This window comes from Ostrinia furnacalis, unplaced genomic scaffold (genome assembly GCF_004193835.3).
Source record: "Ostrinia furnacalis isolate ACB-3 unplaced genomic scaffold, ASM419383v2 OfSCF0869, whole genome shotgun sequence".
Lineage (NCBI taxonomy): Eukaryota > Metazoa > Arthropoda > Insecta > Lepidoptera > Crambidae > Ostrinia > Ostrinia furnacalis.
Window position 1 is genome coordinate 1 of NW_021131108.1, and position 18,412 is coordinate 18,412.

At 41.2% G+C, this 18,412-nt stretch overlaps 1 protein-coding gene across 1 annotated transcript; it reads left to right on the forward strand.

Moving 5' to 3' along the window:
• Nucleotides 1–102: 102 nt before the first annotated feature.
• LOC114350373 (proton-coupled amino acid transporter-like protein CG1139) lies at nucleotides 103–12,644 on the forward strand. The gene is made up of 9 exons (XM_028301151.1): nucleotides 103–164; nucleotides 463–666; nucleotides 943–996; nucleotides 1,271–1,421; nucleotides 1,807–2,013; nucleotides 3,899–4,168; nucleotides 4,658–4,833; nucleotides 10,204–10,385; nucleotides 11,405–12,644. The coding sequence occupies exons 2-9, from the start codon at nucleotides 596–598 to the stop codon at nucleotides 11,674–11,676; spliced, it is 1,383 nt and encodes a 460-aa protein (XP_028156952.1). The 5' UTR covers nucleotides 103–164; nucleotides 463–595; the 3' UTR covers nucleotides 11,677–12,644.
• Nucleotides 12,645–18,412: the final 5,768 nt, after the last annotated feature.

Here is an 18,412-nt window from a genome sequence, read left to right on the forward strand (position 1 = left end):
TAACGATACATAACAAGCAACAAAGATGCACAGCTGATGTATCGGATCGATTTGTAGAATCGTCCCTGGACTCAGCGTGAGCGCCGCGCGGGCCCGATCGGCCGCATCCGGAGCGCGGCCCGGATCCCGCGCCCACTCGACTATTATCCTCCACATACGATAATGTGCGCGTGAAATCGCTCCAAAAATTAATGTTTCATATCAACTGTTAAATCAATCCATTCAATTTTAATTCATACTGTATTCGTTCAGGATAAAATAAAAAAGTGTTCATAAATAGCTTGCATTCACTCAGCACTTCATAAAACGCACTGAGCGGCAAGCCGCACCTCATAATAATTGCGGTCAAATACCTGCCTTGTCTAGCATAAAAAAATAAAAAATAAAAATAAAATGAAACAGCATGATCTCAGTGCGTAAAGGCACAATAAGATCATGAAGTTTCTTATAAACTTAGCTTAGTGCATGTTAAGCCTTATTCCAATGGCTGTGTATTTTGAAAGCTTCTATGAAAGCGATCGGTCGGCCTGACGCGGACGGGAGCACAGGCCGGCTGTGTCAGTGTGTGGAGTGCCAGTGACCGCTGTTGCAGGCCATGGACCCGGAGAGCAAGGCGGAGACGCTGTGCCTGCAGCCGGTGGCCGACCACGCCGCGCCGCTGCACAAGTAATTACTTCTCATTTTATTTTTACTGAATCCTCATAACGGTATTAATAGATAAATGTAGTTCTATACCTGAGAACTTGTCGTTTTGTATGAAGATTCATAATTATTAAATAATTTTAGTCAGTACTGACGACAAATCTGAATACAAAGAATACACATTACAAACATAAGTCATAGTAGTCATTTCAAGGTAAAGTCCTATATTAGGCACTATCTAAAATCACTCGTAACACACCTAAAGAGAAGGCACTAATATCCATTCGTCTATTTTTTCAGAGAAGAAGATGATTACGATCCCCACGTCCACAGGCAACTTCCTAAACCAACCAAGTAAGTAGCGAGTGGTTAGAAACTAAAATCACAATATTAATTTCGTTTACCATCAGCATTACATTTTTGTTCCTTTATTGAGAAGAACTATTGAAGAATAATTTATAAACTAATAATGTTTGGGCCACATTATTGAACTAATGTTCTGATAAAGATGGTGGGAACGAATGTCTAGTCGCCTTATACGACTAGGTATGTCTAAGGGATGTGTCAGGCATATCACTGATCATGTGACGCAGTCGTGATACTTGAGGGAAAACATTCGTTTGTGCAGCAACTTGGAGACGCTGGTGCACCTGCTGAAGTGCAGCCTGGGCACGGGCATCCTGGCCATGCCGCAGGCCTTCGCGCGCGCCGGGCTCGTCACCGGCGTCGTGGCCACCGTGCTGGTGGGCGCGCTCGTCACGCACTGCCTGCACGTGCTGGTCGGTCCCGCTCCTCCACCACCACCACCACTCCACACTCACAGCTAAATATACTACAATACAACTTGTTCAAATTAATAGCCTGAACGCGGGGCTTCCCCAACGGGCGTTATTTGCTCATTTTTTATCAAGCCACTACGATTACCAATACCATGCTATGGAATTATAGATCTACAGCAACTATAGGTTGCGGGAGCCAGGCAACGACATTTTAATATTGGAAAAAAATTCAGACTTACAAATAGTTTTCACAACTGTTTTATGTTCAGCTCTAGCAACACATTAGCCGACTTTCTAAACACGGCGATAAATCATAGTCGAGGGAGAGCGAGTTTGGTTCGAAGATTGATTTGCAGAGCATAAGTTGGAGGCGTGTGTGGCGCAGGTGCGCGCGCAGTACGGCGCGTGCAAGCGGCTGCGCGTGCCGCTGCTGTCGTACCCGGCGGCCATGGCGGCGGCGCTGCAGGCCGGCCCGCCCGCGCTGCGCCGCCTGGCGCGGCCCTCCACCGTCACCGTCGACGTCTTCCTCGTCGTCTACCAGCTCGGCATCTGCTGCGTCTACATCGTCTTTATCGCTGACAACATTAAAAAGGTCAGTTTTACCACTTTTTACTTGTTATTTATGCCGCACAGACATAATATTCAAATTACCAAACTTATAAACTTGTAGACTAGGTTATTTAGGGGTTTTTAATATAGGTACTTACAAATGGTTGAAATCGAAAGATGGTAACTAGCTCATTCGGCCAGTCACATAGTAAATTATACAAACTAACGGCTAGTTCAGATTTTTTGATATAGTAAACCTAAGCCTAACTGTAGTTCTAGACTATAATTGAATAAAAATTAGGAACCTACACAAATAGAGCCATTTGAAGCTGGCCTTTTTACGGAAAATTGCTATTTTTGACAAATTGTCCCGCTACCGTTCGGATCAAGTGTAATTCAACAAACTTGATCGTTATCGGCATGTCGTAGTCAGTTCAATAACCTCTTAGGTACTCACACAAAAGATGCCACATGCAAGTGTATACTTTTGAGTTGTTGATTGCTTCACTATAAATCATTGTGTCGCTTCAAATACTCTGTCCTTTGTGCGATTGTCATCGTTTTCAGTGAAACGTGCAGCTGTAAACAAGCAAGTACAGTGGACGAGTCAAAGGTCCGCGCTCGGGTAGCGTGTGCGCGGGCGCAATTGCCTCAAGTGGTAGGGCGTCGGCGCGCGGCGGCTGCGCGTCGATACGCCAATATCAATCAGCGCACGTGACGCACCGCACTCGCTCGCCCGTGGGCCGTACATCTAACTGTTACACGACCATTGATCAAGGGGAATGAATGAATCACATTAAACGACGCTGGCATGTTCACTGGGCAATTCGTGCGATGTCGATTTAACAGGATAAAGTCTTGTTGAATGTGATATCTTGATATCGTTTTACGAAACAGCGGCCTTCCTCGTCAAGTCACGTTAATAACCGCCTTGCTTAATGAATGCTAGTTAAATGTAAATACTGTGAAATTATAACTGGGAAGTCATGCTTATAATAAAAATTAAATACCTAGTTGTTAATTATTTTGTAATTAACTCCATCTCAAATCAAAATCCAACGAAAAATGAATTCAATTAGATCTACTAGAAGATACTGATTCCAAAATTCTAATATCAAAGATTTTTACTAAAATCGGTCCAGTAGTTTCGGAACTTATTCAATATGTTACGGTCAAAGTGATAAATGTGAAAATTATGAATAATCGCCGGTTATTATGAATAATTACCGCATGATTTGGTAAAAGTGATTAATATGAGATCATTCATGTGTGTATAAAACTAAATAGGCGGCTTAGGGGTGGCCCAAGGGCCACCCCCGCCGCACCCTAACCTATTTTTCACTTTAAATCAAAACATTATGTTATAGGCATCATGGAAAAGTAATATTATGCAAGAAACATTCCAAACTCATTATGCCAATTTATATTAATATATGATATCAAAACGTTTAAAAGTTTGGCTGTACACGAGCACGTACACAAGATGTTGTTCTCTTTTATGAAATTTGGTAGTACTAAGCTTGAATTATTAAATAATCACTGTTAAATGTGATTAATTTATCACTTTTACTGCGACTGACGGTAATTATTAATAATAACCGGTTATTATTAATAATTTTCAATTTATCACATTAACCGTAACAAATACAAACAAATATTTGAATAATTGAACATTAAGCAGGTTAGAGACGCCATCGGTTTTATAGCAGGTTTTCTGTGCGACAAGTTAACGTTGACACGTTCATTCGAATTCAGCGTTTCAAGACTTTTGTGTCCTTTTAGCTTCTCATTTCTTACTTTAGAACTTTTACATACGTAGGTACTTAGCAGCCTGGAATCTGAAGTCCGAAGTTTCGTTGCGGCTGGACATGTTGACGATTGCAATAATGACTGATTGATTTGATGTGACGGTGGGCGCGGCGTTGCAGGTGGTGGACACGCAGTACGAGATGAGCACGGAGGTGCACATGCTGATCATCCTGGGCCCGCTGATCGCGTTCAACCTGATCCCGTCGCTGAAGCTGCTGGCGCCGTTCTCGGCGCTGGCCAACGTGCTGACGTTCGCGGGGCTCGGCATCGTGGTGTACTACCTGGTGACCGGCGAGCGCTCATCCGAGCCGCTGGACCTGTGGGGCTCGCCGCACACCTTCCCGCTGTTCTTTGGGACCATACTGTTCGCGCTCACTGCTGTAGGAGTGGTCAGTATACAAAGTTTTAAAAAGCCATGACTTTATACTACACCCGGCGTCAAAGAAATCACACCTCCCGCGACAATAAAAAAAAACACTCATGGCGCTCTACTTGTACTGGTGTTATTTGAAAGCCCAATAAATCAACTTAAAGGAAAACTTGATTGAAAGTGCTTGTCGCGGGAGGTGCGACTTATTTGACGCCGAGTGTGTATATTCATATGCAATGCAATATAAAATCTTTCTATCATGCGACAATTGCGAGGGTGAGCTTAGCGAGGAAAAAAAGAAGATAAAAAGTGTTTTCTGTGAAAATTATACTTTATACTTTATGTTACTTTTATTGCCGCATATTTTCTTAGCGAATGAAATTTTTCTGATACAGCGAAATTGGCATTGCAATACCTGTAATAATATTGTCATACTTAGGTAAGTATTCACGTACAGATGCGTGGTTTGGCATGGCATCTTATTTAGTAATTGTTCGGCGCCTCCCAGGTGATCGCGCTGGAGAACAACATGAAGACCCCGAAGGCGTTCGGCGAGCCGTGCGGCGTGCTCAACGTGGGCATGAGCATCATCGTGCTGCTGTACGTGGCCATCGGCGCGCTGGGCTACGTGTACTGCGTGGCCGACTGCAGCGACTCCATCACGCTGGACCTGCCGCCCGGCCCGTGAGTACTTCACACGCCCGCGATGCCGTATAGTACGAGATAAGATCAGGTACCCTACGTCACTTAAATACTAAGATAAGCTCCATGGCACACGTTCAGTTGTGCTTACAATAATTAATAAACTCCGATTTGGCCGAAAGTAAAAAAATGGCTATTTCCGGTGAAAACAAAGTTGACATAATTAATGAACTTTTGCTCATGTCAACTTTTTGTTCATGCATGCAGTGTTTACCGTACTATTATTGTGCACTTAGTTTTAAGTTATTGTTATCTTTTTTGTAAGCATTGGTGTAACAATTTATTGGTAAACCAAATAAATAAATAAATAAACATGTTACGGAAGCTTTCAACCATATAAACCTTGGCAGACTATCATCATCATCATTTCAGCCATAGGACGTCTACTGCTGATCATAGGCCTCCCCAATGATTTCGTTGGTAGCGGCCTGCATCCAGCGCCTTCCTGCTACCTTTTTCAGTCTTTATCAGGTTTTTTAGCAGACTAATTTATACTGCAAGAAAGGATTTTTTCCTGGCGGCTTGGTGACTGGAATTGAACCGCCACCGGTGCAGACTGAGAAGATGGTGAATTGTCTGCACGTGGAAAAGAGGTTGTCCGGCTTGCAGAAATTTATATAAGTTACCGTTCCTTGTGTGAAATTAAAAAATGTAAATAAAACAGCTCCCTCTCAATTGACACAATTTATTTTTATCTCGTATACTCGTATATAGTTAACAATTACGATATTATAATAACTACTGTAATAGTGCCAATCTCAAGGGATTCAGGGTCGTTAAATAGGTTCGGTTTGGTGAATATTATTGCCACTACAAATTTCTTAAAACTCAGCCTAAATATTAAAAGACTCTACTAGTTAAGATAACTGCGCGATGTCAGGTCGGAAAGACTCCTACTTGAAGGATGGAAAAGTGGGTACCTTGGAAGCCATGCGGTTATAAGCCGTTACCCTGAACGTTCCTCTCTTCTTCCGGGGTCCAACGGGTCTCGCACACTTTTAGGTTACAAGCAGCGTCCTCCACGGCCTCAAGCGCGCAGTGCCAGGTGAAGCTCTTGCATCTCTTTGACAGGTAAGCGTTCAAACTCTTGCAGAGACAGAGGTTTGATGACAAGGAGGAAATGCGAAGAGATCAGCAGTTCAGAAAGGAGTAATAATTATAGAAATCAATATGAAATATTGAAATATCTAAAATATGAAATGTAAAATCGTAAAATATGAAATCCCGCATCTGAAACGAAAAATACTAGTGTCAGAATCACAAGTGGAACGTGGCATTAGGTTATGAAAAAAAACCGCAATGGGAAAGAAATACTTACGAAGACTGTTCGCTAATTTAAGCTTCACTCACAGTCTTCAGCAACCCAATACCCTCATCCGAATAGGATTTAGGGAATCTCTGAAAGAAACGATCACATGAAATAACCACGTACTGGAATACGAAAAATATCAATCACGAAAAATAAATAAATTCTCCGACGGGAACTTACCTCATGTGTGTTATTTTTATTTATTCATCAAGAAATTATCGTGGATGCATTTTGCACCACCCGATTTGAAATAAAAGGAATTACATTCCCGAAAATAATCAAATTGCGGTTGCGCACGATCGACAAATTCCTAAGTGATTTGACAGCTCCACTGACAGCCGCTCTGTCATAGACATCGCGATACGTTTCGTTTCGCCGTTTGAAAAAGTAAATACTGTACTAATAAAACCATGATGAAAACAATTTCCAGAACACTGAAAATATTCTATTTGAAAAATACACTGGTCAACAAAAAAAATAAAATTGTTTGTTTCCTGTGATTTTTTTTCTGTTTCTATCTCAAATTGACGCATATTTTTTAAATATGGCAACAGTTTTTCTCTAACAGCTTTTGTTTTTAAGTTATAGCTATCTACCTTCATTTAATATTTTTACTTAGATTTTTGATTTAATTGGACAAAAAAATATATTTTGTTGGTGTTTTCGATATTGCTTCGTTATGAAGATGTTGTGTGCTTAATCCAGATTGCTTCTGCTATGTTTGTGGTAAATATAATATTTGAAAAATGTCGAAAACCTCTATCGGATTTCATGAAAACTGCGTAACATCGACACTTTAAAATAAATATTTGAAATTAATTAATTAAGACCACAAATGGGTTATTTGTGTTCTGAGAATAGGTAACTTACTTTAGGCCAACAAAGGGACTACACAAAATTCCCGTTTCATGTGTATCTGGAATAGTCGTAACAAACAAAAGCATTGGTTACAAAAATTTTGACCAGTGCGGCTTCCTGCACACTCAACTTTTTGCTTTTCAGCTAAAGTTGATACAAACTATTTTATAAACATGCCTTTAGTTAGCCAAGACCGTATCACCGTACTTCCACCACTTTAGATTAACCTGGATAAAAAATGTGGATAAAAAAAAAAAAAAAAAAAAAATCCGAATAGGATTTAGGGAATCTCTGAAAGAAACGATCACATGAAATAACCACGTACTGGAATACGAAAAATATCAATCACGAAAAATAAATAAATTCTCCGACGGGAACTTACCTCATGTGTGTTATTTTTATTTATTCATCAAGAAATTATCGTGGATGCATTTTGCACCACCCGATTTGAAATAAAAGGAATTACATTCCCGAAAATAATCAAATTGCGGTTGCGCACGATCGACAAATTCCTAAGTCATTTGACAGCTCCACTGACAGCCGCTCTGTCATAGACATCGCGATACGTTTCGTTTCGCCGTTTGAAAAAGTAAATACTGTACTAATAAAACCATGATGAAAACAATTTCCAGAACACTGAAAATATTCTATTTGAAAAATAGAATAATCAATATAAAAACACTAGGAAATGTTTCATCAAAGTATATTTCAATTAACTGAGCAAAAAGGGCCATCTATTGCAAATTAATTCTAAATCACGCCAATAGATGTCGCTAGTGGTATCCAAAATCAGAATATTGAGAAGAAATATTAATTTGTGAAAAAACAGCAAACGGCAACGTTACAATACTTAAACGTCGAGTAGATATCTATCATTTGGCACTATGTTCATTTTTGTATCAGATGACGTAAATTAGGGGTCCAATTGCTATCTTTGAGAGCGTCAGCCAAGTACTTCCGGCCGTATAGGAATAGGAAGTGGCAGACTGGATTCATCCGTCACTACCAATAAAGTTGTAACTGATGCCATAAGTATTTACATCGGTATCAAATGACGTGAAGTGACCCGCTTTTTTACTGGACTATTTTTTGTGCTTTTGGCCAAATCGGAAGTATTTGAAGAGTTTTAATCAGAAGTTTTTTAATTAATTATTCCAAGCTTAGCACAACTTTTCTGAACGTGTGCTATGGAGCTTATTTTAGTTCCAAGTGACGTAGGGTATCTTACGGTCTCCTCTCGTACTAGTAGTCCGTAGGCCTCCTCTATTGTTACAGGCACAAAGATTTTCAACTTTTGCGTTCCATTTCAACTAAAATAGAGAACGGTTATCAACGAGTCATTTTTTTATGTTTCACGTTATATAGTCGATGTAGGAACCAAATTCACATTAAAATTATAAAATGCTGATCTAAATTAATTCGAAAATGTCTGCTCAAGAATATTCAGAGCCAGAAATTTACAGACTCTGGAGCCTTATCTCGTGCTTTCGTCCCAACAGGCTTATTAGAGGATACCGCCAGGATTTGTAACACAGGCTTTCATTGGGTACGCTATTTCAATTTCATGACATATAAAAAGGTTATAAGTGTACATTTGTCGTTTATTTACGTATATTTGAGCCAGAGACTTGGCTATACGAGTAGATGTTGTTGTTTTGATCACAGTTGCACGGGATATGCAGATTGCAGATTCTAATTGAGTGACATGTCCTGTAATTGAGTGACATGTCCTGTAATTTTCACATTAAGCTATTGCTGCGGTGCGTGTAATCTTTCTTGTTCCCTCTGCTGATTCGCGCTGCAATTTGTCTTAACAGTATAAGCTAACCAATTTTAGATAATAGTCGCTCAAGGATGTTATCATCACTATGCAACGGGTTTGAAGTGCAAGATTGCGCGTCCGTAGGGAGCGTGGTCACGTGGTCAGGGTCGCCCGGGAGCGCGAAGTCCGCGGCCGCGCGCAATTAGCCGCCGCCGCTCACGTGCCGCGCCTGCACCTCCCGGCGACATGATCGCCGTAATAGACCTGATTGCAGATGATGACGTCGACAGCTGGACATTGAGTTAACTGCCATTCATCATGTGTTGACAAGTTAGATGCGACTTCAACCATGGTCACGAGTTATTTCTAAAGAACATGTGCTGCTGGGTACCTACTGATAATTTTCCAAAATTTTTACTAGCTTTTATTCATCTTTTGTTAAGTACTTATGTTTTTGTTTAGGTTAGATCTAGCATTTTTAAATAGAATTGTACGAATTTAGAACCGTGGCGTAGAATACTTGAGACTTCCTCACAAGTATCCCACGAAACTAAATTCTTACAGAATGGCTCAGAATGATTTCTTTGCATGTTTCAATTTTCATAACCTAAAATAATATCCAGTTATTTTATCTTCTCTTATTCTAATATCTTTGGTTGAGAATAAATAAAATGCAGTTGTACTAAAAAGAAAAAATATTAGTATGCAAGATTCAATCAAATAATTTAGAGAGCTTGTATCGCGCATATTCCTCTTTTTTTCTGTTTGCGCTACAAGCTTTCGAAATTATTTGATTGAACCTTGCATACTATTATTTTTTACGTTTTAGTACAACTGCATTTCAGAATAAAATCTTGCTTTAAAAAAAGGTTTTTTTAATATAATTTTATTTTACACTTTTTAGTTGTATCTCAAACTCAGGCCCTGGTGATCATTTAACATTAAACTGCTCAAAAAGACAAATCCAACGAACCCAAACTCCATGTGTTTCCACCGTTTCGTTTAGGAGTTCCTATGGCCAACTCCCGAATCCATCATCAGGACCCTGGACATCATCTAGCACTAAAGTGCTCAAAAAGACAAATCCAACGAATCCAAATTCGATGCGATTCCGCCGTTTCATTTAGGAGTTCCTGTGGCCACCTCCTGACTCCATCATCAGCTCAATGGTACCATAACATTACATTGTCATCGTACTTACATAAGTTTACTACAGCTCAATTCCAAAATATCTCACCTACTAATGTACGCCACTTCTGCAAACAATAGGTATGATGAAAACTAAAAACCTTTGGTAATGTCGATAAACTTTTCTTCATAAATATAATATATTTTATATTATTCACACCGATGTGTACCAACTTACTGGATGGATAACTCAGTTTCCATAGTGCTGATGTGAATAAGTGCACTGCGTCGGCAGGTTGGCGTCGTCGGTGATCATCATGTTCGCGGTGGCCATCTTCATCAGCTACGGGCTGCACTGCTACGTGCCGGTGGAGGTGGTGTGGCGCGGCTACCTGCTGCCGCGCCTGCAGGCGGCCGGCTCGCGGCACCTGCGCCTGGCCGAGTACGCACTGCGCGTGGGCCTGTGCCTGCTCACCTGTGAGTGCGTCGTTGACGGGCATGTGCCAAGGCTGCATACATTGTATACCATCCTGTAAATCGTGCAATTTACCAACAGTTGTGGGCAGGACTCTGGTGTCAGAGTTGTAAGCCGCAATGACGCTCTACGCCCGTTTCCCATATTCAATCCTCGTCCAAATCCAGATTTCAACTGTTAAATTTAAATCTGTTTTCGATCAAATATCCATAATTTTTGATTTAAATAGTGATAAACAATATGAAAACGTAAAAACATCGAAAACCGTAGATATTTTTACCAAAACCATATTGAAATTTGACATTTGAGGGACGAATTTGGATTAGGATTGAATATAAATCCAGCTGATCATGCCAATAATCGAGATTAATCAAATCTAATTAAGATTAATCAATAACTTCCACCAACCAGATTTTTTTATTGGGAATCAAACGCAAGACTCCCTTGTATGTCGCGCTAGTTCAAATTTATAAATGCAGTGTTGCCTATTTATCCACTGACCTTAAGACTGACTTATTCAGTGGCGGCGTAGCATGGCTTGGCACCCGGGGCGGTCCGCATGTCCATATGAATTTAGTCTTACCTATTCAATATAGGATAAAATGCCCTTCAACCGTCATCAAGACCAGTTTCCGATACTGTAAGTCTTTTACGCGGTATAACCGTAAAACCGCAAAAATGCCCCCTTTCATGAACCCCCACCTCTGAAGCACAACTCCGCCTAAGTCTAAAACCTAGGATAGTCTTAATGGGAAAGAAATGAAGCGAGTAAAACAATAAAAACCTTTTGTAGGAATTATTTCCAGTTTGTTAAATTAATGTGTTTTATTCTACTGGCCTAACAAGGGCTGCAACGGATTCAACCATCATAATCTGTCATAATTTGGCTTATCACTTCGAGAATGAATAGGTTTCGTATTGTGTACATTAACGTGGCACGTCCACCTCAGTGCCCATTTCGCTGGCGTGGGAGCCGCGCTGGTGTCGGTGGGCGCGGCCGACTGACGGCGGTCTGTTGCAGTCGTGCTGGCGGTGGCGGTGCCGCGGCTGGGGCTGTTCATCTCGCTGTTCGGCGCGCTGTGCCTGTCGGCGCTGGGCATCTGCTTCCCGGCCGTGATGGAGGCGTGCCTGAACGTGGCGCGCCGCGGCCCGCGCCTGCAGCTGGCCAAGGACGCGCTGCTGTTCGTGGTGGGCGTGGTGGGGCTGGTGGCCGGCACCTACACCGCGCTGCTCAGCATCGTGCGCTCCTTCCAGCCCGAGCCCGTGCTCGCCGACGCCCACGCCCACGCCTAGGCCCGTGCGGCCGATGCCTTCCGTAACGCTTTCCATATACAAACTATTTACATTAGCTGTAAGTAGATAAACTCAATTTTGTTCACCCAATGTAAGTGCCTCTGCTACTGTTGCCTCCTTGTGAGTAGACAAGTTAGCTATTGTAAAATTTTGTAGGTAAATTATATTATTGAACAAACCAGTTATTATCTCCACCTATAGCATAATTTTATCATACTTTTTGTATTAAAGTAATTATTGTTACTAATTATCATACTGTAGACCTAGTGCATATAAGTTTTTGTATAGTTGTGTCAAAAACATCTGGTTATTACAACCGGTTTTTGGAACCGTTTCTTTGATTGTGTTGAAATTGGCGCATTCATTTTTTTTGTCTTTTTATTTAAGGAGCTTTGTGAAAATTCAATTTGACTGAAACATTTAAAAAGGTTTAACAGCACGAGTGTTCCAATGGCCTCGTGAATGGCCAAGCGCGCTCGCTGACCCAGCTGCTGCGGGTCCCCACACGAGCCGGTGAATGATGATGAAGAAGCCGACTCCTTGCCCAGGCCCATGCGGCGCCGCGGCCGTGGCTGTTGGCTCGGCCGCTGTTGCTGTTGAATGACCGCGCTGCCACTATTTATTAATTACATTTCGTGTTTGTTCATCGTTCATGGGAATATGTGAACTATTGCAGCATGTAAAAAGTAGAGTTCCATTAAGTGTATAATTCTTTACTACCGAAACGACTCCGCTCAAATATTGTAGATTTATTCGAATGATTCCGGTATCATACCACGTATCTAAGAATTCATGAAGTTGCTACATAGTGCATGTTATTGGGCGATAGAGCATTAGTAGTAGTAAAATGAAAGAACCAAAATATAACTTGTTTTAAGTCTAATGAGATGACGGGATGCGTGTTCATTAAAGGTCAATTTTATAGCAGACAAGACAGTTTCATATTTTTACATTTGGAGCAAATTGCGTGAATTCCAACAGCAATGCTTTACTACAGGGTGGCAGACTGGCTGAAGAATGCTTCATATTATTTGTAAATAGGGTTTATGTTATTGTTCAAGTAATATTGTTGCCATTTTTTGTATAGATAATATTAAATTTAAATAAATAGTTTTATTTGATAAGATTTTTATTTTTATTTGAGCATGCTTGTTAGATATTTGTACCTTACGGTAAACTCGTAGTCGGAATAAATCTAAAATTGTTAATAAAAATTAAATACGAGTACTTACAGGTTTTGTTAGTTTCTTTACTTATAGATTTATAGTTAATCATTAGATCTTTGTTTGATTATTTAATTAACAACACACATGCTAAAATAAGTTCAAAAGAAAGGAGAATTTAATTTTACTCTAACAATAGCATGTTCATCAAGATCATGAATGATGCAGCTTGCTAGGATAGAGTAGTATTATGGTAAGTACATCATTTTCTCTCAGTTTTCGCTGACAAAATCCAGTTCCGTGGTAAATCTATCAATATCAATACTTTACTACGAACTACGAGATTACGATGCCAATTAATCGTAAACTCTACGAATTCGACGCGTACGCGAACCTCAAAGTGCTACGCCGTAGCAGCAGACGAGTTGCAGCTGTTGAGTAGGCGGTGGCATATGCACGTTGCTGCATAAGTTACAAGAAGTATCCACAGAATGGTTGGGGTGCACATAATAAAGAGCGGAGCTTTTGATATTTTGTTTATTTAACATTAACATTCAGGGTGGGATAATAAAAACTCATGTTATGTGCAAGGTACTTTACCACAATTTATTACATAAAACACCGATCGAGAAAACGTATCAGCGGCTTGTAAAGCGGCCCACTAGAGGCCGTGAGGTCGCTAGTCGCTACATCCAGCGCTCGAAACATTAAGTACCTACGGTGACAGTCCGTTCATATCACTGCCGCTGGCGCGGCTGGCCCGCCCCGCCCCCACAAAAAAAAACAATTAAACATAATTACAACAATTAACGTTTATTTCAATCCATAGAACCATATAAATTAAACTCAAACAAAATACTACTCGTACATGTAAATCAATATGGTTGTATGTTGTTGCAATGTAGACATCAGACGGAGCCTCAGCAGAGGTCGTCAATAAATAAGGAGAGGTGCGGTAGGGCGGGTGAGGTGCGGGGAGCAGGCAGGTGGCGCGGCCCCGCCCCTTCCACTTACATATGCTTACCATACGTAGGTATATGCTGGTATATGCATTACCAAATGTTCTTACATACGATTCCTTCTTATCACTTAATATAACATTACAATAATATACCCATGTTACAATTTCGGGGAAACGATTTATATACCGTGTATGAATCAATACATATGAGTAATATTGAATAATTCAAGGTATGTATACTTTTTAACAAACAAGATGGAATATCAAATGCCGTTCCCGGCTGGTAAACATTATTTAAGTGTCCATTACATATAATATCATTTTGATATGAAACAATTATTTTCAAAGTCGACCATCACACCTTTGTAGTGTGAAGAGTTGGATACTTGGTTGTTGTAGATAGAGCTTCTTCGTAGGAGATACGTAGATAAAACACCAGACAATAGTTGATTAATATATTTGATGTTGTTCGTGCAACAGTGGTACAAAGAGTGAAGTAATAATTAATTGAATATAAAACGAAGACTAGTTATTATGACAGAATATTACAAATTAGGGATTGGTGCCGAGTGCAAAAGACAAAGAAAAGTTATTAGGTACATGATTAATCTGTCCTCAATATTTGGTACATACATGGTGTGATGAGTGCATAAAGTATGATGCAATCATATTTTATAATTAACTGAGTACAAAGTAGGCACAGTAGAATCCCTCACATGTAAACCTTTATAGAAAAAACATTTTATTGTTCTCGCTTTGTATTCATATAATACTTTCAAATGCAACAACTTCTTAGTCTTAGTTTATAAACATTTATTTTTTCTTCAATTCAATAAACATTCAATTGACTCATTTATCAACGACAAAAACCTACAAAAATATTATATTATAACAATAGCACGAGTCAAAGAGAGTGCAGGGGAACGTCCAACGACGCAGCGGCGAGTGGAAGGGCGCGGGCGCGGGCGGCGCGAGCGTCGAGCGCGAGCGAGGTTCGCCGCACGCTCGCGCTCGCGCCGCGCCCGCGGCCTTCCCGCCGGGCAGGGCGGGACTCGGGAGGGAGGGAGCGGGCGGTGAGCGGCGCGGGGCGCCGAATTACATCTAGAATGCGGGTCCTACCCATATCGACACAATACGCGAGTCTCTTTACAACTAAAAAAAATAATATAAACTTTCAAAACGTTAACAACTACAGCCATAACAAAAATAGACTAATAACGACTACACTACGGAATCTACTTACTACTTAAACTATTCACTAAGTAAATTTGAAACGAAACTAGTGTTCGTTTTCTACAGAAACGACAGAGGGTACGTACGGGCCCCGGGGCGTGGACGGCCCGGGCCCCGCTAGGATCTAATCTCATATGGAGCAGTCCTACAAGCGAGCTAAGTGAGAGACCAACGGCGCGGGCCGGCGGGCCGGGCCCCGGCGACGGACGGGTGTCAGACGGCGACCTCGTGGACCGCTTCGCGGCGTCGGGCGTCCGGGGCGGCCCGGGGCCGGCTGGGGCCTATTTACAACTATCTATATACAGAGGCAGCCACTACTACTGCGCATGCGCGAGCCACTTGAGCAATCTGCGTGCGGCGGCGCCGCGCCGGCGACGTACATTCAACATTAACTTGCGCGGACGCTGCGGCGCTCGGCGGCGGCACGCCACGCCAGGGGACGGGACACGACTAATCTCTTCAAAAATAATGATTTCCAAATTTGGTCCGTACGTCGTTGACTAACCCTGTGGTGTGTCGAACTGAGTCCGAAAGAAGGAATTAGAGACGACGGCAGGTCAGAGCTCGACGATAGGAGAGACATCGGAACTTTGGTTAAGATTTATCTATTAATCTAAGTCAATAAACTTACGGTAACTGCAACATTATTTAAACCTACGGTAGTCAAAACACATTAATTACTGTACTATGGTCTATGAAGCTAGGGCGATTCGGTCACATTAACAAGAAATAGGTATGTGGAGAATACATTTCAAAATAGATTAATAATAAGAAATCTTAATCTGTAACATGTAACATTGATCTATGTTAATACAATCGAACCGACTATTCTAGGTGAAACAACAGCGTAGGCGTGTGGAGGTTACAGCTGGAGCTCGTTCCCGCGACGAGCAGAAGAGGAGCGCTCGGCGCGGCGACGGCGGCTGCAGAGGTCGGTCCGGGCCCGGCGGGCCGCGGGGCCGGCGTGGCGTGCGGGCCGGGGCCCGCGGCTTCACGTGTCGTGTGCCGTGTTTGTGCTATGCGGGGTGGAGGGGGAGGATGGGCCGCTTACACATCCGCGTACTTAGACAATTTCTCGCGCAAGATGTGATTCTCCTTCTTCAGCAGCTCGACTTCTTGTCGCAGTCCCATATTCTGAAAAATCATACATAATATTTAAATAAATGAAATTCTACAATGTAGCCTAATGACTTCAGGGAGAAAAGTTGAATGAGCTTAAACAATAATTATTTATGTCTTCAAACTTAAGTAATATTAACTACCTATATAAATTCATTCATACAGCCACNAATTTTAAAAATATTGCAAAAACATTTTAATAATATTTTAAAATTGTTAGTATTTAAAAAAATACATTTAAGATGAGAAAAAAATTAATACAATTTAGGTCTCAAAATAAGATTAGGTAGAATATAAAAATGTTGTATAAAAATGTGTATAGTTAAAGTGATTAATGGTATAAAAAATAATTATAATATTTAGATTACATGATAGAGATTAATTAGGTACTAACGCAACACTTTTTCACTTTACATCACTTTTCACTTTTTGCACAAACACTATTCTGAAGTTGGCTGCCCTCATCAGGCAACGGTGTAGGCAGGAGCGCGCGGCATCGGCTGCTCGGGCCCCCTGCGGCTGGCTCGTGGACCTCGCAGTTCTCGCCTCAGCATGTGGGTGAACCGTTTTTTGCAAAAACGGAAACCCAGGGCACATATTGATATGAGTAATATGCCCACGATGACTATGGTTAGCATGTCCAACTTGCTATGGGTGATTTCGTGGAATAAATTGGTGTCTGCTTTATTCCCAGCTCCATTTTGTGCTATTATAACTTCTTCACGGCTCTGACTTTTACCCATGATTATTTTGGAAGAGTGTAGTTCGCTGATCGAAAGATGAAAGCGTAATGAGAATCATGAGATGAATTGATGAGCTTGTTCATCCAGCCATAAATCGCACTGAAGGCTTTATTAGGCGTCCAGATCGTGTTCTATGCTGACTGTTTTGATTGTTATTGTTTTCCATACTGATTTTGATATTAGATTCTGAGCTTGGAATGCGTGGGCTGGACTTATTTGATTGAGCGGGTTGGGTTTCTGTATCGCTGTGTACCAAAAATGCAGGCTTGAGTCGATCTATTGAAATAGATTTTATTTCCTCTGATACCATAACTTTGAAAACTTTTTTTCCATGTTCAATGACTTTGTAGGGTCCACAATAGGGAGGTGTTAGAGGTCTTGTTACATGATCGCAGCGGATGAAGACATGTGTGCATGTTTCTAGAGCTGGGTGCACAAACATTTTGTTTTGTCTGATTGATTTCCTTGGAACTGAAGATAATTTACGTAAATGCTCTCTTATGTTACGTAATAAGGTTTCGTTGTCAGGGATATTCGGCGTCGTCGGCTCGAAAAAATCACCTGGTAGCTTGAGAGTCGTTCCATAGACGAGTTCAGCTGCGGAAATGTGTGTATCGTCACGTAGACTGTTTCTTAAACCCAGCAGAGTAGTAGGCAATTCGTGTAACCAATTTTCGGTATTTCCACGGGCCATTAAAGCTGACTTGAGTGTTCTGTGCCACCTCTCGACCATACCGTTAGCTTGCGGATGGTAGGCTGTGGTATGTATTTTCGATATTCCCAGGCGTTTAGCTAAGTTGCTAAATAAATGCGATTCAAACTGCCGTCCTTGGTCAGTTGTGATCCTAGATGGGCATCCAAATCTCGTAATCCACTGAATGTAAAGTGCTTCTGAAACGCTTTCAGCGGTGATGTCTTTCAAGGGTACCGCCTCTGGCCATCCTGTTGCTCTATCAATCATGGTCAATAAGTACTTGTAACCTTGGCAATACGTCAGCGGTCCCACGATGTCTACGTGTAAGTGTTGAAAGCGATCACTATGCGGAAATGTTTTGAAAGGAGATATTGTGTGACGATGAACTTTAGATTTTTGACAATCTAAGCAAGTTCTTGTCCAGTTGTTGATATCCTTATTCATGGATTTCCAGAAATATCTACTTGTAATCATCTTTCTTGTAGTGCGCGTGCCGGGATGACTCATCTCGTGAATCGTTCTGAATGCGGTAACTCGAAACTCCTTTGGTAAGTAAGGTCGCGCTGATTGTTTTGATGTCTCGCAATAAATAAGTCCATTGCAGTTTGGATATTGAAATGTTTTGAATTGTAAATTATCAGATTTAAGCAATTCTTGTAGTTCCTCGTCGTTTTGTTGAGCTATCGATAGTTTGTTGTAATTTAACGGTGATGGCATTTCAATTTCTTCGATTCGGGAGAGAGTGTCAGCGACTACATTTTGAGATCCTTGAATGTGTTCAATTGAGGTACAAAATTGGCTGATATAGTCTAGGTGTCGAAGT